General features: G+C 52.1%; 1 protein-coding gene across 1 annotated transcript in view; it reads right to left on the bottom strand.

Annotated features, from left to right (window-relative positions):
* The window catches only part of LOC109531715 (collagen alpha-1(XII) chain-like), a gene marked incomplete at its 3' end in the record, with an annotated part of 57,342 nt that overhangs the window by 5,985 nt on the left and 29,410 nt on the right, over nt 1-21,947 (bottom strand). The window contains 39 exon segments of the mRNA XM_019896165.1: nt 526-635; nt 719-861; nt 1,616-1,754; nt 2,094-2,132; nt 2,211-2,375; nt 2,466-2,609; nt 2,683-2,806; nt 2,924-3,063; nt 3,915-3,989; nt 4,078-4,230; nt 4,674-4,790; nt 5,397-5,543; nt 5,817-5,936; nt 6,021-6,150; nt 7,079-7,221; nt 7,378-7,507; nt 7,833-7,975; nt 11,125-11,254; nt 11,607-11,746; nt 12,075-12,204; nt 12,397-12,536; nt 12,852-12,981; nt 13,055-13,194; nt 13,323-13,452; nt 13,594-13,733; nt 13,957-14,086; nt 14,288-14,427; nt 14,581-14,710; nt 14,785-14,924; nt 15,010-15,139; nt 15,488-15,627; nt 15,757-15,886; nt 15,967-16,106; nt 17,062-17,079; nt 18,149-18,281; nt 18,644-18,783; nt 18,926-19,055; nt 20,489-20,625; nt 21,822-21,947. The exon segment at nt 21,822-21,947 is cut by the window's right edge and continues 68 nt beyond it. Of these exon segments, the coding sequence (XP_019751724.1) occupies nt 526-635; nt 719-861; nt 1,616-1,754; nt 2,094-2,132; nt 2,211-2,375; nt 2,466-2,609; nt 2,683-2,806; nt 2,924-3,063; nt 3,915-3,989; nt 4,078-4,230; nt 4,674-4,790; nt 5,397-5,543; nt 5,817-5,936; nt 6,021-6,150; nt 7,079-7,221; nt 7,378-7,507; nt 7,833-7,975; nt 11,125-11,254; nt 11,607-11,746; nt 12,075-12,204; nt 12,397-12,536; nt 12,852-12,981; nt 13,055-13,194; nt 13,323-13,452; nt 13,594-13,733; nt 13,957-14,086; nt 14,288-14,427; nt 14,581-14,710; nt 14,785-14,924; nt 15,010-15,139; nt 15,488-15,627; nt 15,757-15,886; nt 15,967-16,106; nt 17,062-17,079; nt 18,149-18,281; nt 18,644-18,783; nt 18,926-19,055; nt 20,489-20,625; nt 21,822-21,947 (5,006 nt within the window).

Genomic DNA, 21,947 nt, shown 5'->3' with positions numbered 1-21,947 from the left:
CCCCCTCGCCCGCCTGCCCCCTCCCCTCCTTCCCCTGATGTCATTGTTTGAGTGCGCTGACCCAACACTTTCCAGGCCGGGACGCCAGCGAGGCGGGCTGAGGCCACACTGTGCGGTTCTGGGACGTCTTGACTATTGTTGACAATCAAGGCAGTTTGGAGTCCGAGGCCGCCTTGGGAATCGTTGGCTCCTTCCCAGCTCCCTCATCACTCTATACTGGACGCATTTTCATATGGTGGCCTGTGAAGTCCACGAAAAATGGCAGCGGCGGGCGTGATTTGGAAGTCGGGAATAAGCAAACGCTCGCAAACGCCATCGCTGACATCCAGGTGACTTTTTAGGGGTTTTTGCAACCTTTCCCCCCACTGGAAACCCATGTGTGCGTTTAAAAAAAAAAATGTTTTAAACCGATCCCCTGCCGCTTCACGATTCATTTATTGTAATTAGCGTCAATTTCTCCATGAATTGTCACTATTCATGCTCGTATTTTTTGGTGTGCGAGTGGGATCACGCTCACGCGCTCACCTTGTGGAAGCTTCCGTGGAAGAGCTGCTTGACTTGAGGCTCGTCAAAGGTCACCCGCTGGATCTCGCCGCGCTCGTCTTTGTTGTAGAAGGAGACGGTCTGCCGGGAGGCTGAGAGGCGACGACAACTGCGTCAGGATCCCCCGCAGCCGGCTCGCCGTTTTCAACGGCGGGACCGAACGGCGCCTACTCACGGTCAATGGTGACGCCGGTCTCGGGCTTGTGGTCGGCGGAGGACACCTGCCACACGTCGAAAGCGTCGGCCGGCGTGTCGGGCAGGAGGCGCAGCATGAGGATGATGGTGTAGGCCGAAGGGAGACCCTCCGGGTGCACCTCGCTGCCCGGGCGACACAAGTTCAAGTCAGGCTACGCTCAAATCCTCAATCTTGCGAGCAGCTGTAAAACTGAAACGGTCCCCTTCAACTTGCACAAAAGTGCTGGTCATTTCAACGAGGAGAGAAATGACCAACGGGTCACCGCATTTGAATCGTGAGCAAGTGACGTACACGACTGACGAACCACAACAATGGCGGCCACGTGAAGGCGGACGCGGATGCAGATGGCTCGGTGCTCTTAGGAAGGAGGAAAGCGAACCGAAAGTGCGCGGCCACTTGGAATACTTCTTGCGTGCGCAAGAGAGCGTCACGGCGGAATCATTTCAAGCGAGAGAAGCTGGCGCCGGGACGCTTCTTCGCACAATAAACAATGACGAGCTGCCATTTCCCGCTTGGGCTCCTGTTGTCCAGCCGCCTTGTTGCCGGGCAACAAAAACACCTTCCAGCTACGGAGTCAACGGTGCAAAACATCTGCTCATTTGGAGAATGCGGACGCAATTAAACGATTTTGCATCTCGGCAGATGTGAAATGTTTGAAATCACCTCTGATATGCATCAGCTAGTTGCATTGTGTACGTTTTACGCCCATCGGCAGATGTTTGGTGGACGGGACTGCATTTGGACTGTACGGTGGACCCCCCGCTATGGGTGGGGGGTGGGGGACCGGTCCGGTCTCGCTTATTCTGAATAAGCGCCCAATCAAACAACGGACGAGTTGCTGTGAGCGGCCGCGGCGAGCGAGGCGGGGGGACTCACGCGGTGGGTGCGGTGAGGAAGGCGTTGCGGTGCAGTCGGTAGGCCGTGAAGCTGTTGAAGGAGCCCGGCTCCATGGACACGCCCCTCACCCGAGCGTACGTCTTCTCCGTCAGGTTGAAGGCTTCCAGCATCCTGAAGCCTGTCGCCGAGCAACAACAGCGACAGCAGGGCCGCGATCAGACAACGGGACAGCCTGGCGAGATTGTCAGGGCGCCAACCTTCAGTCTGGCTTTTTTTTTTTTTTTTTGTGGAGGAGGGAATGGATCCATTCATGTTTTTTTTCATTGAAAATGTAACGTGTTATTTGCAAACTTTTGCTGTTTAAGTTTTCCCCCACGAATTGCACAATGTGGAGGTTTTCGGCTTTTCCTCAAAGGCAGGCACAGATGAGCAGAAAAGTGTCTCGAAATGGCGCTAAAGTCGTCCGCTCATACGGTGCTGCCCGCCCAACATGTCGAGTGCGAGGTCATCTACTCACCGGGAGACGTGAAGCCGTTGACAAAGATGAGCGGGCAGGCTGCGGCACAACAAAGCAACGTGAACAGGCGCACGCTTTTGCCGCGGCGCGCCGGCCGGGGCGCCGGCGGCTACTTACTGGACGTGGCCGTTTCGCAGATGAAGCTGATCAGGTTCTCCTTGATGGTGTCGAAGTGGTCAAAGTCGTCCACCACGAAGACGTGCCTCTCGCTGGGCTTGCTGCTGATCTCCTGCAGCTCCACAAAGTCCACGTCGGCCACGCCCACGGCGAAGACCGTGTAGCCTGGGGCGGCGCGGGAGACGCCCCGGGCATTTTAGCAAAAGGAAAAACGATGGCGTGGCCGGTGCCGAACGCGGGCGGCGCGGCGCTTACCTGCGTGTTGCAACCTGGCTGCGTTCTTCCTCACTTCATCCTGCGAGCGTCCGTCCGTGATGACCACCACCACCTTGGGGACGTTCCTTCTCATGCCGTTCTCCACCGTGAAGGCTCTCTCGTAGGTGTGCTTCAGTGCCACGCCTGACGGGGGCGTGGCCGGCGTTAGTGGCGCCGCGTGCTCTAGCAATTGCGCGCGCGCGCATGCGAGTCTGACCTGTTTTGGTATTTCCGCCTTTGTAGCGGATGTGATGCGGCGCCGCCATGGCGACGCCTTTGTCTTGATACGAGTTGAACTTGAACTCGGTCTTGGCGTCGTCGCTGTACTGCACGAAGGACACCTGCGCGCAAAGACAGCATCATGGCCGTCGTCGTCTTCCCAAAACATACGACATCGCAGCAGGAACCTCCTCCTCCGTTTGACGGCGAGCGAGCTTGCCAAGGACGAGCAGACAAACCTGCATCCCGGTGGGCCCGATGACATCAAAGGTGGCGATCATGCTGGAGACGAAATGCACGACTTTGACGAAGCTCTCCTCGCCGATGCTCCACGAGCCATCGATGAGAAACAGGACGTCTGCTTTGGCCCCTTTGCAAACTGGAGGAGAGGCAAAACGAAGCAAGCTTGGCAAGACAAGCAGAGTCGAATCACAAGTTTTAGCAAAGCAAGCGCTACAAGTCCAAGTATTGCCGACTTAAAGCTGACTCGAGTCCAAGTCATGTGACTGAAGTCGCCCGCCTCTGGCACTTTGCGCAGCCAGGAAGCTTTCAAGAAGCTTCCCCAGAGGACAAGTGACGGGACAAGAACGTCCAAGCTGAAAGTGAAGCCGCAGTCGTGTACGACTTGGATTTGGTTTTACGAGCCCACTGACGTTTTGAATGGTCCCGTTCCCCTCATGAAGCAGCACCACATGTGGCGGCCATTAACGCGCTGGCACGGGCTCGCAACAGAAGGAGTTTGGTTGGTGCTCGCTCGCTCGCTCGCTGGCTCCGAGTCTGGCTGCCGCCACACCGCCTCCTTGGCGGCTTGCCAGGCCCGGCCCGGCCTGAATGAATGGACGGCGCATCCGTTCGGCGCTTGAAAAGCCACTCGAGAAACACCAGATCATCGCGGTAGGGCTTACGTTCCAGATCATCCGCGCACCAACTGCGCAAAGTCGCAACCGAGTATTTTTGGCCTCGTTGGTGACTATTCAAGTTTTAAGTTTCATGCACCGTCCTCGTCACCCACAAACAATCCAGCAGATGAAGGAGAAGCGCAGCTCTTATTTTGTTCCTGCTTCCGTTCTTCCTTCATCCAAACCACCTGGTACAGATTACACTTCCTTCGAACGAGCAGTGGTGGGCTCTATTCAATTCGCTTACCTCATAGACGTGTACCGTACATTTTTTCCCCAAAAAAAAAAAAATCCGCTACGCTACCCAATCCACAATAAGTGAACAGCCTACCTGCCCAGGACGGGGGGATGGTGGGCGGCGGACTGGGAGTGGGCGGGAGCGTGGGCGCGGGAGTCGGCTTGACCACTGTGACAGAGCAAACGCGCAGGGTGTTAGAGCAACGCCTTCGGAACGGGCAGGACACGGCGGCGGCGCTTTGGGACGGCTCGCTCACGGGTTCTCTCCTTGGCGCTGACGCCGGGTCCCTCCAGGTTGGGCGTCTGGACGTAAACGGTGGCGGTGTAAGGGGCGTCGGGGGAAAGTCCGTCGAAGCAGTACTGCGGCAGACCGGCGGGGATGGTGACCTCCTGCTGACCTCTGCTCGACGCTGCGGGTCAAGAAGACAAGGTCAGCGTAGCGCAGCAACCGTCTATGCTCGTTTACGTTTGCCCATCTTTGGAGCTTCGAATGACATATGAGCGACCATTGAATTCACGCGAGACGATTCATGAGGTTCTGTTTGAAATTTTCAAAGCGTGCGGGCTGCGTGAAACAACGTTCCGTATGACTTCTATGACAAATGAGGAAAATAACACATGCTGGTGGCCCGGCCACTTTCAATGCAGGCCAACACCTGTGGCGTGTCCGAAGCGCACGGAGGGGCACGCCTCACATCGGTGTGCCGCAGCCCGCCGATGAGCTCATCATCTGGAGACGCGCCTCCAAACATCTGCCGCCCGTCTCCAAAACATTTGCGGGGGGACCGCGCATGCCGATGCCCGGGGCACGTTCACATGCGAGGCAAACAAGTGGCGGAAAAAGTCCACTCACGGTCCAGCGGGTTGAGGCGGATGCGGTAGGACGTGGCGGCTCGGTGAGGCGTCCACTTGATGCAGAACTTGTCGTGAGCGATGTTGTACGTTTGGATGTTGCTCACGTTCAGGAACACTGGAAAAAGACAGCTTTCATTGTTTGGATTTTACTACTTCATCAATTCATATATCTGAAAATTTCTGTATATGCAAAACTGTTTACATCACTCTTAATATAATATATATTTTCTTCATGACTATATTGAGAAATTGCAAGCATTTTAAACGTGCGATGTAAATATGAAATAACAACCCGTCTTATATTTGATCAAATTGGCCTTAAAAATGGTTGTATTTTATCTACGTGGGCTAACAAAAAAAGGCAATTATGATTCAAGTCATCTTAAATTTGATAAATAACCTAAAAAATGGTGAACTTTGATTCAAGTGGGATGAAATATTGTATTACGTCTTCATTTTGGCAACATAGCCTAAAAAATGTCACATTTGATGTGGCAATAAATACCTCATTCAAATGTCTTCCATTTTGATTAAAGTGGTCTTTAAACATAATAAGTAACCTTAAAAAAGGTCGAATATGATCTAAGTATGGCCTTAAATGTCTTATTTTGGATAAAAAGGGACTCCACTTTGATGAAAATGGCTTTGGACATGTTCAGTTTCAAGTCGAACGAGCTAGCTTGTGAAGCTACCATAGCCTAGCATGAGAGTCGGCTCGTACGTGTGGTTCCCGGGCCGGCCAGAGGTGCGCTGGGGCCGCCGGTGTACTGTGCCAAGACTTGGACGTCGTAGGTGGTTCCGGGCTTGAGGTTGTGCAGCGTGTAGGCCGTCACGTCGCCCACAAAGAAGTCGGTGACTTGGTCAGAGCCTGCCGGGGGAAATACAGCGAGTAAAAGCGAGGAAGGCGGGACTTTTCATCAAATCAGATGTGATACATTTATCTGATCCTTTTTCAACTCTGATTTGGACAACTATGCCAGTGAGAGTCTTAGTTCGTGAGTGTTCATTTTCTTGACAGTGAGGTGAAAGCGGATGGAAGGGTGACAACTTTATGCACGACAAATTATCATCATGTGACTCTGTATCCCCTGCCGAGAAACGGGCGCGTGCACTGTGGATGCGGCAAAGTGATCACGGTCACCTCTGGGCGAGTATATGACTCTGTATCCTTCCACCGGCGCCGCCACGGGGTCCCAGGCCACTCGGAATCGCGTGTACCACTCGTCGGACACCCGCAGGTTCCTCGGGCTCAGCAGGCCGACTGCGGAGGGCAAAGAGGAAACGTTGACCAAAGATTAGGTGGACCCAATCATTGGTTCGGGCGCGGATGTCTGCAATGCATCACTTGTGCGTCCGTTGCCGTTGAGGAGTCCCCCGGGGCCCTCGGCGTAGATGGCCTCCACCGTGATGTTGTAGGGCGTGTCGGCTTGCAGGTTCTGCAGCCGGGCGTTGTTTCTGTTGCCCGAAACCACGGCCTGAAGATACAACGTCAACAATCATCATCACAATAAAAAAATAAAAAAAAAAAATAAAAAATAAATCATGCATTCGCTCCTCCCCCAACCAGTGCATCTGGTGTTTAGTCAACTATAGCGGTCATCGCTGAAGATACAACGTCAACAATCATCATCACAATAATAATAAAAAAATAAAATAAAAAATCATGCATTAACTCCTCCCCCAAACCAGTGCATCTGGTGTTTAGTCAACTATCGCGGTCATCAGTGTACAAATTTGGAGGCTCGCAGCTGCCATCAGTATTTCAGCTCCTCATGAATTCCATCGGAATGGCTGCAGTGACGGTGTTAGTTTAAGGCCGCCTTGTAATGACTCCCACTAATCAGCGGCAGGTGATTTATGAGCTGACGGCGCGCCGGATGACACGCTGTGACTTCATCGCTTAGGTTGGACGCCCAACCAGGGCTGCGCGCGGCGAGGGCAGATCCAGTTGACCCAAATAGTGCATTGACTCCAAAATGACCCCCAAAGGCATCATTTTTTTTTTCCTCCTTCAGTCTTCCCTCATTTGTGCTGCCCACTTCATGGCAAATTTTTCAGCAATCATTTTTTACGGCTTCTTTCGCATAAATCTGAAAACACCTGAATATGGCGGCCCACAAAAGCGTGTTGATGCGCAGTTTTAAAGTCGTACACACGTCACAGCTTTCAGCAAACGGAACTGATGAAGAAGCTGTGCCCACTTAAAATAGAGCTGAACATTTTGACATCTTGCATTTACTTTAGTGATGAACGTAACATGTATGGCCAGTCTCGGTTGCCCATCTATGGCATTTCTCACAAGATATATCTGTATTAAGTTGAATATGTTTGCCGTCTTTATTGACAGTCCATATCACGAGCGCTCACACTCGGGCGTGGCAAACGGGGCTCGAGCGTACTCACATATTGGGTGATGGGGTCTCCCGTCATGGGGGCGTAGGCGATGCGATACTGCCTCACGGGACCCTCGGCGTGGTCCCACCCGACGGTGAGAGAGTTGGTGGTGGCTTCATACACTCGCATGTTCCGAGGTCCGGCGCGCGGCACTGTGAGGGCAACACGTTTATCATTCTGTCAATCTCACTGCTTATTCCTCCCCCCGTCAGAAGATTTTTCTTGTTCCCCCCCCTCTTTAGATAGCTGGACCGCATCAATTTCCAACATCGGTGCGCGTGAAGTTAGCCTGCCAACGTTGTCCTCACATGTTTTGCCGTTGCTCTTGAGCGACAGTCCCTCTCCGTCGGGGTACATGGCGACCACGGTGACCCGGTAGGGCGTGTCCTGGATCAAGCCGTCCAGGAAGGCGTTGTTGACATTGCCGGGAACCAGCACCTTCGCAAAAAGTCAAACAACACGCTGATGTCATGGCGCCGTCATTGCTGGCAGCTTGGGGCGTAACGCCACCAGCACACATCATCATCATCGCGTTATCGAGCAGGATCTCCGCAGCCAAATACTAACAGAGGCTCGGGGATGGATGCAAACATGTCCTACGTGCAGCAGGAGGTAAACACACGGACGGAGAAGGTTACTGCAGATAACCAAAAGCGGCACAATAACCCAATTGAATTGATTTTTTTTTTTTTTTTAATTGCCAATTTTGGCAGAGAGACAAAAGAGACGGAAGTCAAGAAAGAACTGAAATGAAGAGACTCACCGACTGGGGCGGCGAGGCGGAGTTCCAGGGGACGTACTCCACCCGGTACTGCTGCACCTGGCCCGTGGCCGGCTCCCAGCGCACGTTGAGGCTGCTGGGGGTGGGGTTGAACACCTGAAGGTTGCGCGGGGGCGTGCGAGGAACTGCAAGGAGCACAGGGGCAAATCGTTTCACCTCAATCTGGCCGCCAATCTGCCGCAATGGATGCGATCACGGAGAGCCAACGCAGCCCTGCCGTCCTGTCGCAACTCAAACTCGGGTCCGCCAACAAAGTTCAACTGGAGGCAACCGGGCGCTCGTTGCTTGGCAAATTTGTTTCACCTTGAATTCAAAAGGCTTCTTCATTTGGACGTTGCAGGTGCCGTGGAGGCTTCCTGACGTCTCTGGCAAGATGGGGCCTCCACTTCGTTTGATTCTCAACTCTTCGGTCACAACCAGCAAAGACATACCCGTAAAGTGCACAACCTACAACGTCGAGCGTGATGAGGCAATAAAGCAAGACCGAGTCTGCTGGACGGCAACGACGAATGGTGAACGATCTTCAACAAGCAAGAAGAATACTGTTGCCGTGACCTGGACTGAGGACAACCTCCACAGACATCGTCAAACCTTCTGCCTATTTTCTTGTCTCGCCACATTGGAGCCAGCAGACGACAGGCTACTTCGGCTCGTCTTCCTCTCTACCCCTTGAGGACAACATTACGTTTGGCGTTGATATGACAAGCATGACAGGAATTCCTGAAAAGCCTCAGGAATCACAACTGGTGGGAGAGTGCTGCTGATAGTTTTTACACATGTCGACAGAAGACAAAAAAGACGACGTTCAAATCAATCTGATTTACAGGTAGACATGGCCTAGAGTGGTGAAAGACCGCTAAGCATGACTGTCTCCCAGTTCTGAGTTTGGGGTTAGAATTTCAGCCCCGGCATTCCTGCGTGGAGTTCTCATTTTTTCCTCTGTGCTTGCTCGCATAAAAAAATTTTAAAAAAAACATTCATATTAACTCCATTGAAGACTGAATTGTCCAGTATGGATGAGAAACACGAGTGTCAACTATTGTTTTTGTCTGTAAATTGGCTGGCGACCACTCCTCATCTTGTCTTCTTTGATAATAAGTATTTCGATTTGTTGTGTTCAGAAAAATAATGTTTCATCAAGATACATCACGCAAGGGAGCGGTGACAGCTCTGTTGAAGGCTGAGAAATCAGCTGAAACTGCCAGCGTGCTCTGACAATTTCTCTTCTCCCCCCCAAAAATTCTGTGTCTGAACACAAGAAAGTGAAAAACGTATGCGCCCGCCTCTTTCCCAAAGTCTTCTGGGATAGACTTCAGTTCAGTATCAAAGTTCTGCTTTGTGACTTCAGGACCTGGACGAGCTGCTTTGACTAATGGGACCCTGATTTCTGCCGTCTACCAGGATATCCTGCAGACAAACATCAGGCCACCAGTCAGTTCCCTCAAGCTCAAGTGATCTCCGCTTATGCAGCACGCCTACAACCCCAAAATGTGAAGTCCCCCTGTAAGTGGTTAAAAACCAACGTACATGAAGGTCTGGGAGCAGCCAAGTCACAGTTTCAACTTTTGCAAATGAGATGATGCTGTGGTATGTCCTTATGACACAGCCCATTGTCACAAAAGCCTCCAATATGACTGCATTCCAACAATTCTGTCAAGAAGAGGTGGCTAAAAATTCCTCTAGCGCAATGCAAATGACTCATCGGTAGTTATCACAAACATTTAGATGCAATTCTTGCTGCCAAGCACTTTTTCAGTTCGGGAGACTCTCCCCTTTTCACACAGACGGTTTTCGCACAACAAATCGAACCGTCACTTTCCAACTGCTTTTTATATTGACTTGGTTTGTCTTTGCGAGACTTTCAAACTGTCCTGCTGATGTGAAACATTTACGCGTGAGAAATGGGTTAGTCATGGGGCTCATTGACGGAAAGCGTGGGGCTGCAAATGAAGGAAAAACAGCTAAAGTGTCCTGAAGGAAAAGCTCAGCTGGCTAAAGCAAAGCAGATGTGCGCAAGTGTATACATGGCACTCAGAGACACTTGAGTTCCAAGAAGAGCGAAAAAAAAAAAAAAAAAGGACGCAGTAGGTAGTGAGACAGCCTGCAGACGATGTGCTCAGCAGTTACACAACTGCTCTTGTGTAAGCACAAGCAGACCTCACCAGATTTCCATCGGTCTGCTGCCTCCACTTGAGTCTTTGCTCGCATTCCAGCTCGTGACTTCATCCTTGTCAATCGCAACCATCGCCTCCACAAGTAGTGCTGGCTGGACACTCATCAATTACAAACACGCCCTTACTCCACGGATTATTCAACTATCTTAATTTGAGTTTTGATTCATTTTTACTTGACTCCCTAAATTCATTTCCCGTCGTTACAGATAATTGTTGGAGGCCGTGCCGGACTAAAAGCTTCTGTCGTTTAAAAAATTGTCAGTCTAATTGAAAAAAAAAACCCCATCTGCAATTAACCTGGATTCTTTCAGGCTGTTTTCCTTAGCTCAGGAGTTGTCTAAGTGCGGAATGTGGGCTCCCTCTTGTGGCACGTGAAAGTATCACTGCCTAAGTACACCTCCGTTGTTTGAACTTTAAGTTCAATACATCTGCATGTACTCATTAAGAAGCGTTTGTTTTGAACATGTATTCAAGTACAATTTGGACTTAACTTATGTACTCTCATTTTTTTTTTTTTTTTTTTAAACTCCAGTATTTCTACTTTGACTTTTGCCACTTGCCAAGTGTTGAGCAGTACATCACACAGACATCAAGAAAAAATTCAACTTGATGTTTGCCACTGGAACTCTGTGTGGAATCTTTGCGCGGCGCTCCAATTAAGATGGGACTTTGCTGAGTGAGCGCGACACGCCGTCTGCACGCCAGCCTGTCCAACACAACACACGCCTGCGCACACGCGCACACACACATGCGGTGATGTTTGGGGGAAAGTGTCAAGAATCCAGCAAGTGGAGCTCGGTAAGTAAAAGCAACAATTATTTGTATTCAGTTGTGCTAATAAGCAACGTTTTGCTTCTCAATCGCCATTTGTGTAGGGGTGGAGCAGAGGTGGAGGAAGCCACGCGACTATCGTCCCCCACCTCTGTTTTTGGGCTCCAACTAAGTTTTCCAGGTTTACATTTGAATGAGACACCGGCCTCCCACAGGGATCAATCTCGAGTCCTTTATTTCTTCCCTGTGGCCCACATGAGAGCTTTCCAGTTCAACTGGGAGCTTCCTCAGAACGCTCGCATGAAAAGAGTGAATGGAGGTGGACTTACGTGTTTTTCCAAGCTCAGACTGGCGCAGACCCTCGCCCTCCGGGTACACGGGCACCACAGTGACGGTGTAGGGCGTGTCCGAGAGGAGGTTCCTCAGCACGGTGTTGGTGGTTCCCCCCGATACCTGCTCCTGATCCCACACAAATGCACACGCAGGAATCAAGGATGCGACCACTCACATTTCCAAGCCTTGGATATCTTTGCGGAAACAGTAGCCTTAAATCATCATACATCAAGCCTTTCACCCGGTGGACAACTCTACAAATGCAAAATATCCTGACTTCTTTTCGAAATGAAGTGCTGACAATAGAGAGACTGCTCGCATGCTTTGAATTTAAAGTGAAAGTGAAAAGAAAAGCTTTTCCTGGAATTCAAAGAGGCCTTTTTGTGGCACCAAGGTGTTGGACCGAGTGTAAGCAATCAAAGCAATGTTGTTGCTCATATTTGGCATGCACAAGAAGAAAGCAAACACAGGCACGAACCATGTCCTCCGCGCCGCCGGCTGCAGGCACGTAGAAGAGTCGATACTGGCGCACGTTTCCCTCGGCCGGCTCCCAGGTGACCTTGAGTGTGCTGGTGGTGGGCTCGGTCACCTGCAGGTTCTTGACTCCGCCCAGCGCCTCTGTCCGACACAGCGGGCAAACGTTGGCAATTTCCCATCTGGCTCACACGCGCGGTGAGACAAATTGGGGTGGAGGCTTCCACACACTGGAAGTCCACTAACTGGTTTTCTGGGATCGATCTCGTGACCTTCCGCAAATAGCGCAAATGTTTCCTTCGTTTTGGCAGACGTGCCCAGCATTGGATTGAGGAAGACTGATGAATTGCTCGGCTTCATTCTTATTCCACAGACGCAATATTTTTGGACTGTGAAAGCCACTTTAAAAAAAAAAAAAATTATAATTGACTGCAGCCCGAGTTGATGGGCGGATTTCCAAATATCAACTTACTGGTCTTGCCGTTGTCTGACATGCTTTTTCCCTCCACGTCGGCGTAGATGGGCACCACCGTCACTGTGTACTCCGTGTCGGGCTGCAGCTCCCTCAGCATGGTATTGGTCGCCATGCCCGATTCCTGAGTCTGGACAAACACACGCAAGACCTCCGTCACTTTTTTTTTTTTGCAAGGGCGGCTCTTTCAGCATGGGAGTTATTTACACCGAGAAAAGCGAGGTGCACTAAAAATACGCTAAATTCCTCCAAAACTTGAGTGCTTTTGCCACCCGCAAGCATGCGTGGCATCGCATCACGTTTGGAAAGGACATGAGCGCACCATGAGCTGGTCTCCTCCGGTGACGGGCTGGTAGCTGATCCTGTAGTGGCGCACGTCGCCCTCGGCCGCGTCCCAGCGCACTCGCAGCGAGTTGGTGGTGGGGTCGCTCACGCGCAGGTTCTTCACACCACCCAGAGGTTCTTTAAAAAGAAAGAAAGACGAGACGTCGGACAGACTCGCGTGGTATGCTTGTACGTTCAACTTCATGGCGAGTTGACTTTGAATCCCCCTCTTTGTATTTGTTTCTATGCCTGTCCAAACTCCAAATAGCTCCTCGGGGTGAAACTGGCCCGCGGTGCAAGAAGCGCGAATGTCGCTAGGCTAGCACATTCCGGCACTTGTTGATCACGTCTGACAATGGCGTCCATGTCTGAGCGCAAGATTCAATTATCTGACTGGCATAAAATGCCAAGCAATGTTTGTTCCCGAAGGCCTCCTCGGACGCTCGCACTTACTGGTCTTGCCCTTGTCGGCCTGCACGATGCCCTCCACGTCGGGGTAAACGGGCACCACGGCCACGTTGTACACCGTGTCCGTGTCCAAGTTCCTCAGGACCAGGCTGGTGGTGCCGCCTGACACCTCCTCCTGCAGAGCGGGCACATGAGACCGGGCACGACGACTTGCTCAAGTCAGGTGAGGATGGCGCGGCGGCACCTACCGTGCGCTGTTCTTCGTCGTTTTCCGCCGAGTACGTGACCCTGTAGGTGCGCACGTTGCCCACCGCCGGATCCCAGCGCACCGTCAACGTGTTGATGGTCGGGTCCACCACCTGCAAGTTCTTCACCCCCCCCACCGGATCTGATGGCGACAAAGCGCAGGACAGGCCATGGCATAAATGCACACCACGTGGAGACGGTTCAACTTTTACAGGGCAACGTTTACGTGGCTGCATTCTTGTGATACGAGTGTCGAGGCGTCCCACTCACTTGTCTTCCCGTTTTCGGTCTGCGGCAATCCCTCCATCTCGTGGTAGACGGGCACCACGGTGACGCTGTACTCGGTGTCGGACTGCAGGTTCTTCAGCACCGTTGAGGTGGTGGATCCCGACACCTGGTCCTGGTTTAGGGAGGCAGATGCACATGTGACACTTGTATGGGGAAGATGCAAAAGCCCAAAATCCGACCCCCACTGCCTATGGAGCGGATTTCCTGGTGGACCATCACGTCCACAATGTGAAAATGCAGAGCGGGGCCTCACCACATCCTGGTCTCCGCCCGCAGTTGGCACCCAGATGACGATGTACTCGCGCACGTTGCCCTCTGCCGGCTCCCAGCGCACGTTGAGGCTGCTGCTTGTCGGATCCAACACCTGAAGGTTCCTCACCTTACCCAGCGGCTCTGACGACATGCATACCACCAACCCGTTCAACGATACCTTCGTTGACCGGCTGAATTCCTCAAGTTACTCGTCCGCTCTTACGTGGCAGTCTCGCCAGATAAATTTGGAGTTATGAGCCAATCGAATCAACCAAAATGCAGTTTGGAGCAATTCTGAATGATGTTCGTGAATTCCAAATCCAACCGGGTGACATGTCTTTGCACTTTGGGGGCGGGGACTCACTGGTCTTTCCACTGTTGGTCAGACTGGGCCCGTCACCCTCGGCGTAGACGGGCACCACGGTGACGGTGTAGCGGGTGTTGGGGAGGAGCTTCTCCAGGACGGTGCTGGTGGTGCTCTCAGATACCTGCTCCTGCAAAACCGCATCAGCACTACGTCGGAGGACGTCCTGATGACCGAGACACCGTCGGCGCGCGAGGGTCCACCGACAACCGTTTAACCGACTGAGAGCTGCTCGCGAGGGCTACGCAAAAATGTGTCAAGTTCAACTGAAAAGACGTCTTCACGCGCCACACCTGATTTACTCTCACTTGTGCGTGCGGCCGCCACTCACCACAATCTCCAGGCCGCCATCTTCCGGCACGTAGATGACTTTGTAGCCCTGAACGTTCCCATCGGCGGGGTTCCAGGAGACCTTCAGCGTGGTGATGGTCGGGTTGGTCACCTGCATGGTGCCCACGCCGCCCAGAGGTACTGCAGGAAAACAATTCAACCTGGCGTCACCACAAGAGGGGACCAACTTCTCCGCGTCGAGTCAACCAAGCCTTCCATGTCATTTCAGGACGCCATGTGGACGTATCCCTCTGCCGAATTGACACGGATGAGTACGTCATCGCGTTGACTCACGAGTCTTTCCGCTCTCAGTCTGTCGCTTTCCCTCCCTGGCCGGGTACACGGGCAACACCGACACAGAGTAGGCGGTGTCGGGCACAAGGTTCCTGAGGATGATGTCGGTGGTGGTGGCAGGAACTTGCTCCTGCGGAACGCAACGCCGTAAAAAGCCGGATTCCGCTCGCACTTTGCCGAAATCGCTCCGTGCCGCGTTCTCACCATCTCCTCGCGCCCGCCGGCGACGGGTGAGAAAAACACTTTGTACAAGCGGACGGCTCCGTCGGCCGGGTCCCACTTGACGTTAAGCGAGGTCATGGTGGGGTTGGTCACCTGTAGGTTCTTCACGCCACCCAGGGGCCCTGAAGGTCACAGAGCAGCCGTCGAGCTCCACATTGTGGATGACGCCAGCAACGGGCCAGATCGCAACGCTTGCACAATGCTTACTCGTCCGTCCGTTTTGTGAAATGATCTTGCCGTCGCCCTCGGCGTAGACGGGCACCAGGGAGACGGTGTAGAGGGTGTCGGGCTGCAGGCCCCTCAGGGTGGTGCTGCTGGTGCCGGCTGACACTTGCTCCTAAAAGCCACCGCAAAACACAATCTCATCTGTGAGCCAGTCGCGACGCGGCCCACGAAAGGAGATCTGGGCCATCGGAGTCTCAATTTGACTTTCTGAGTCGGAATTTCAAATTCAAACACTTCTTTTTTTTTCCAAGGCTACCTGTCCTTCCAGACAGCCCCCCCATAATTGTTGAACTGTTACATTTAGATTCATTTTTGTCTCCTTTGAAAAATTCCAATTCAAAGCAATGCATTCAAAACTCGAAATTGAAATAGCGAGTGCGCCAGATGTACTTCCACAGGCTTGGCTCAGGTGCCGGCCCCGCCCACAAGAAGGTGGCGTTGGGGGTCCTACCAGTCCTACCATGCTCTCGGCGCCTCCGGCGGCAGGGGCGTAGACCACCTTGTACTCCTTGACGCGGCCCTCGGCGGGCTCCCAGCGCACGTTCAGCGTGGTCATGGTGGGATTGAGCACCTGAAGGTTCCTCACGCCGCCCAGAGGCTCTGCGGAGGAGGCCAGCGATTAGCGCCACCGCCAAAAAATTTGACAGCTTCGGAAGGGCAGCCGGTGCTGCCACCGCTACTTTTGATGCTAGTCAGAGGATACGCGTTTGTGTGGCGCGTGTTGCTCACTGGTTCTTCCGTCGGCCGAAACGTCTCTGCTGGGGCCGGTGGCGTAGACGGCGGTCATGGTGACCCGGTACGGCGTGTCGGGCGTCAGCTTCTGCAGGACCGTGCTGGTCTTCTTGCCTCCCACCTGCGTCTGCTCGTGTTCAAGATAATACAGGTTACCAGCGCCACAAGGTGGCGACGGCGGCGGCGGTGACGTGAGCGTTGACGTACCACGAGCGGCTCGCCTCCGGCCAGCGGTGCGTAGCGAATCTTGTAGTTCTGCACGGGTCCCGGGGCCGGGTCCCACTTGACGGCCAGCGTGCTGACGGTGGCGTTGTAAACTCGCATGTTGCGAGGAGGCTCCGGTCGCACTGCGGCCACCACAAACACACGAAAACAAAGTCAAGCCCGCACACTGGCGAGGACGGCGGCGTGGATGGGATGAGGGTGATGAAGATGAGAATGATGATGATGATGATGATGAAGGTGAGATGGTGACGCTTCCGAGGCTAACGGAAGAAGCGATAAGCCGGTTTGGTGTCAAAGGACTGATCACAAAAGGATGTTTCTCAGGTATCTCTACTTTACTTGAGTATTTCTTCTTTTGATGTCTTTTATCCAGTTGTTCTCATCGCCAACAGCCCCGCCCAATATCAGAAATGTCTCTCTTGATTTCTTCGATACCTCTTTTTGTGGCTATCCGCTCATTCTTGACAAATCGCGCCATGTTTTTGTGGTTCCATACAAAACAATACAGTACAATATATTTTATGGAGACCCCCAAAACCCGAAAGACAGTCGCAATTGTCCCACTGCAGCGCCTCTGGAAATGCGTTCCATTTTTTTCCATGACGGTCTTTGTTTTGCATTTTTTCCACGACTCGGTTCACAATGTTCAAAAAGCTACGGGAACATGTTTCAGAGTATTGAAGGCAATTACTGGATGGAGCAGCGAGAGCAAAAATTCATTTCGACTTTGGTCCATTTCAGAGGCTGCACTTGTGGTACAGGAGTTGAAGCAGTACTTCCACGTTTACATGATCGCTCCGTGACAACCAAACCGACAGCAGCACATGCAACACGACTGGTGATGGTGATGATGATGTCACAGCTTGTGTGATGATGCAATGATGTTACATGAGAATGAATTAAGGGAGGTTGAGTCAGTCATCAACGTGGTTGCTGTTGTTCTTTGCTGCATGGTTTCAAGTACATGTGTGTTTGGTGGATGCCCCCCCCCCCCAATCACATTCAAGTGTCCCTTGAAACACACATGCACTTGTGAAGAGAAGAAACAAACAAATCAGGAGCATTTCATTGACATACCGTCCACAGCCTTCAACACTACAAAGAGAAAACAAGCTCATTACAGCGTAACACTCGACATATATTACAGTCCATGACACTCATAATCAAGAAATGCGGGGTGAAATTTCCGGACCAACCGAAAGTGCACTGTAAAATTCACAACAGGTGTCTGAGCCACAAAAATGTTCAAGGATGTCCACTTTTCTGCCTTTCTGTGAGCCTTCCGGTCATTCTGTGGGAACCTGCTGATGACAGGCTAAGCTGATGAGGGGTCGCTTCCCCCTTGATGGCGAAGCACCGCTGAGCAGCTGTTGGCCATCTTCTTGCTCTCAAGATGTCAACATGAAGACGACTGCTCAAATACTAAGTCTAATAATAATAATAATAATACTAGTCCAAGCGGGACATGATCGCTCAACTCGAGTCAAGTGTCTTTCTAGAGCACTTTGAAACAACCATCGCTGTTTACATGTGGAGCAGAAAGAATTCATACAACCACAAAAGAATGAATAAAGATCAGTAGATGGGAATCAAAAGAGTGCGACTCCAAATCAAGTCTCATGCCGAGACAAAAGCCAAAGACTAAAAATGAGTTTGGAGACAAGTTTCCAAAATGGGCGGGGGGGGAGGGGGGGGGACTTGCCCAACGTCCGGTTCGCAGACCTGAGGCACCGGGCGGAGACTGAGGAGCTCCAAGAGGTTAGGTGGGGCCAGGCCATGTCAAGTTTTGAAAATGAATCATTGGCTCTTCAAAAGAACTCTTCAATGTATAGGGAGCGTAGGAGTGACGTGCTCCTTCTTCCGAGTAGCGGTCAAGAGGCGAGCAGCGGCATTCTGGACCAACTGAAGACGCTTCATGGAGGATTGGCTGACTCCAAAGTCAACTGCACGACGGTGCAACTCAGCGGAGATGTGACGAAGACACAAAGTGTCCTTGAGCAAGATACTAAAGCGCCTTCTAAGCCACAGCCCATTTACCATCAAGGTTAGAGTGCAGTTTCGGTTCATCCTGAAATTTCAGCCCAAATCGCGAGGTGACAAGTTTGGTTCTTCTGACGTCTACGCAAGTCCAACGAGTACGTATGGCAAAGAGTTGAGGACTCACATGTGCGCTGGTTTCCCATCAAGTCTTCGCTTTCGGACTCGTCCGGGTAGATGGCCGTCACGGTGACCGTGTACTCGGTGTCCGGGTCCAAGCCCTCCAGAAGATACGATGTCTGATCGTTGCCCAAGATGGACTGCAAGGCGACGGACACAAACAGATGGCAAAGTTGTCACGTATGCTGATTCCGCCCCCCATAATCACGCAGATTTTGAAGCGCTCAGTTTTTTTCTTTCAGCGTTTTAGAATGTACAGGTAAATCCCAACTTCAGGTTGCACTCCTTCAGTGTAGTACCACATTTAAAAATCAAGTTTAAAAAAATCTGCATGGGTCAGGCCCTCGTTTTTATGTGGTCTCTCTCACGATGGCAGATTTTCAACAATTGCGGATGAGTCTGGAACGTATCACCCCTCCATAAATGCGGGATCACTGTACCCATACCACTACGTCTGTCGTGTGTTTGCATGTGAATGTGTGAGAGAGTGTTTGCAGCTTACAGACTGGAAGTCGCTGTCTCCTTTCTTGGCCCAGCCGATACGGTAGAGCAACACGTCGGGCGCTCCGTGCTCCCACGTGGCCCTGAAGGAGGTCAGGTCCACGTTGGAGAACCTGAGATTTTTGGGAGCAGGAACTACATCTGTTGACAGAAAGCAGGAGGAGCGCACGTGACGTTAACTCCTTGAAGACGGCTCGTTAAAACCACTGGAAAAAGGAACATTCCTCATTGAATTCGTCAGTGAATATCAGAAAACAAAAAAGTGTGGAAAAGTACGGCAGACCTGTGACTGCCATTCCGAGCATGGGGTTCCCGGGACCCTCGTCGTACACGGGGGTCACGGCCACGTCGTATTCCGTCTGGGAGGTGAGCCCCGGCACGTCCAGACTGGTGACATCGCCGAGGACTTCCATCTGTTGTCGGAACATTTTCAAACACGCAGTCATGACAATGACGCGCTAATAGCAACGAGTCACGCAGCCGACCCGAACGCAGCCAAGTCGGAATTTAGAGTTGGCCAGCTTTGATGTAGTACCACGTTGGGCCACAACAAGCTGGGCGGCAGCACCGAGCCCCGCTGGAAACGGCGCAAAGCAACTAAGGCCAAGAAGAAGGGGCCCCAGAGGCTTCCCAGAATCAAGTCAAAGTTGTTCTTCCCGCAGGGCAGAAAAGACGAGGCAGTCGGCATTGCCGCATCATCGCCTTGTATGTGTTGCTGCTGCGCCACGTGCGTGCATTTGAGGGGCAACCCTTTTTTAGGTTTGCAAGTATTGTAACAGTGAGGCTGATTTCTGGTAGTCATTCTTTGCTACGTCGCATTTTATGTTCGTATTAGGCTTACGTGACTTTTGCTATTACAGCTGACACCTGCACGTTTGCGGCTCGGAATTTGCTAATTTGGGATTTATTCTTATTTTTTGCAGGTGAATTGAGACCCCATTTTTTTTTTTTTTTTGTGGAAACACTTCCTTACTCCCGCATTTTTTTCCTCTTCAAAAAACATTTCTTTCATGGCAGTTACAATGAGCGTCACTTATTTCATTATTGCGGTTGAGTTGGGCTTCGATCCATGGCAGATATATGAAATGATATATGGATTTTTATTTTTAGAGTTCTATGCATGTGTGTGTGTGTGTGTGTGTGTGTGCGTGTGTGTGTGTGGCAGTGTAATAGTGGTAAGCAAGTTTTGCAGATGGAGTGTGTAAAGCTTCTGGCACGAGGATGATGTTCTTAACTGAGCTGGAGCATATTTGACATATGGTGGAGGTGAAAACACATTTGATGCACGGAAGGCTTTTTCCATGTCGGCCGGAGGCCAACGTACGGCACTGAGCGTGGGCAGACGACAAAAGTTGGCCTGAGGTCCGTCGCGGACGCGGAGGAGAGCAGGAGGCTTGGTGGCTAAACCCCAACCCCAAGAGAAGACGAGCGAGCGGGGCTGCTTCGTGTCATCCATCACAGCTGGCTGGAAAAGTCTGGTGCCGCGTGATTCATCCCAGACGCTTTGAGGAGGAGGAATAATGAGGACAGAGTGGCAGCCGGATAACGGGAGGCGGGGGAGGAGAGGGCCCTCCCGGCGGCCTCTCTCGTCGCACCTCTCCACTTTCCACAACTTAATCGGATGCAATCGCCTTCCTTCCCTCCTTCCTTCCTTCCGAACAACCGTAACAGGGGGGGGGGGGGGGGTAATTTTACAGGCAACATTTCAGGCTCCCTTGTGGTGACCGATGCAAATCCGACACCGCCGTGCCCGTCCATCGTCTTTTGCGACGACGGCACAGGAGGTCAAACGGGCGAGAGCGACAAAAGTACGACGAGCGGGAAGAGGAGGAAACGCCGCTCTCACCTCTTTGGCCTCGGCGCCCTCGGGCTTGTAGGTGATGATGTACTTGCGCACCAGGCCGGGCGCCGCGTCCCAGTTGAGCCTCATGCTGCTGTGAGTCACGCCGCTGATTCTCAGGGCGCCGGCGGGCGGCATGGCCACTAGGGGGAACCCAAGCAGGCATCACAGCGTCAGGACACCCCTCGGGGCAAATCGAGGAGGATATTTTTTGTCACAGTCATCGAGAAAGTCACCAAGTGACCTGACGGGAATGTCATGAAGGCTCGGCGAATCCATTTTGCGAGCACGCCTGCCGCGCTCACTGCTGAGGTGACAGCGCAAACGTCATCTGGGCTTGATTTGCAAATCAAGAGCAGAGGTGGGAGGACTCCACTCAGGAGTTGACATACCGTGGCACAATTTGTAACATGCGGAACATTCTTTCAAGAAAGCACCAGCAAGCTGCCAAAAATATACCTTTTTGTTTTTGGTTTGAAATAGAGAAGCGCGATTTTTCCACTGAACCACCCCCAGAAATGTTTCCTGGCAGATGGAGTTGACATTTTTGCAGGTCTACATGACTTTTTCCACCTCTTTATCAAATGTGGCACTTCTTTACAATCCCTTTTTGGCCAGAACTAGTGGCTCGTTGCCATGCGAATTCAAGTGACAAGCCATTGGTACGTTTACGGCTGCCATGGGTCACCACTTCGCAGCTTCGCTTTTGGTTCTTCCACCCGAGGAAAGCCCTTCTCTGACTGGCTGACAAGTTTTTGTTCAAAATATCCACCAATCAACTGCCGCGGGCCAAAATCTGGGGGGGGTTTTCTCACTTCCCGTTTCAAATGGCGTCACTTGTCCAAAAACCTGGACTTAAATAGCACATCGGGAACATTTTTGGTGGGAAGATCAGTGTGGGCAGAAGAAGGGGTCATGGACTTCAGTCATCATGTTTTGTGCTTGAACTGATCCGTTGGGGGGGCTTTGGTCCCGAGCCCGGACAAAAATGGTGCGTTACGTCAGGAGGGGCATCCGGCGAGAAAAGCCTGCCAAACAAATCATGCGAGTTGACTGGCGGCGGTGACCCAAAGTCACTTTTTCTTGATTTGTCAGGGAGGACTTGAGAGCCCTTTGAAGGTCTCGGAGAAAATTCCACAAAGAGAGAGACCTGGCTCCCAATTTCCGATGGAATTCATCCCAAGGGTGTTGTCGCGGGTTTCAGGTCAGGACTCTGTTCAGGCCAGGCCAGTGTTAAGTTCACTGCCAGAGTAACGTCTTTGTGATGTGCACATCCCACATGCGACCTTCTGCCACCTGCAATCAATTAAGTTCCCAAGTGCCGAGTGCGTGCACTTACATGTGACTCCGACGGACTTCATCGGCTGGCTGATGGCTTCTCCGTACTGAGCCAAGACCGAGATGGAATACGCCGTGTTGGGGAGCAGCTGCGCCAACTGAATGTCGCTCACGTCGGCTCGCACGC

This window comes from Hippocampus comes, unplaced genomic scaffold (assembly GCF_001891065.2).
Source record: "Hippocampus comes isolate QL1 unplaced genomic scaffold, H_comes_QL1_v1.1 scaffold170, whole genome shotgun sequence".
Lineage (NCBI taxonomy): Eukaryota > Metazoa > Chordata > Actinopteri > Syngnathiformes > Syngnathidae > Hippocampus > Hippocampus comes.
The sequence above is the reverse complement of the archived record's forward strand: the minus strand, read 5'-3'. Positions and strand labels throughout refer to the sequence as shown.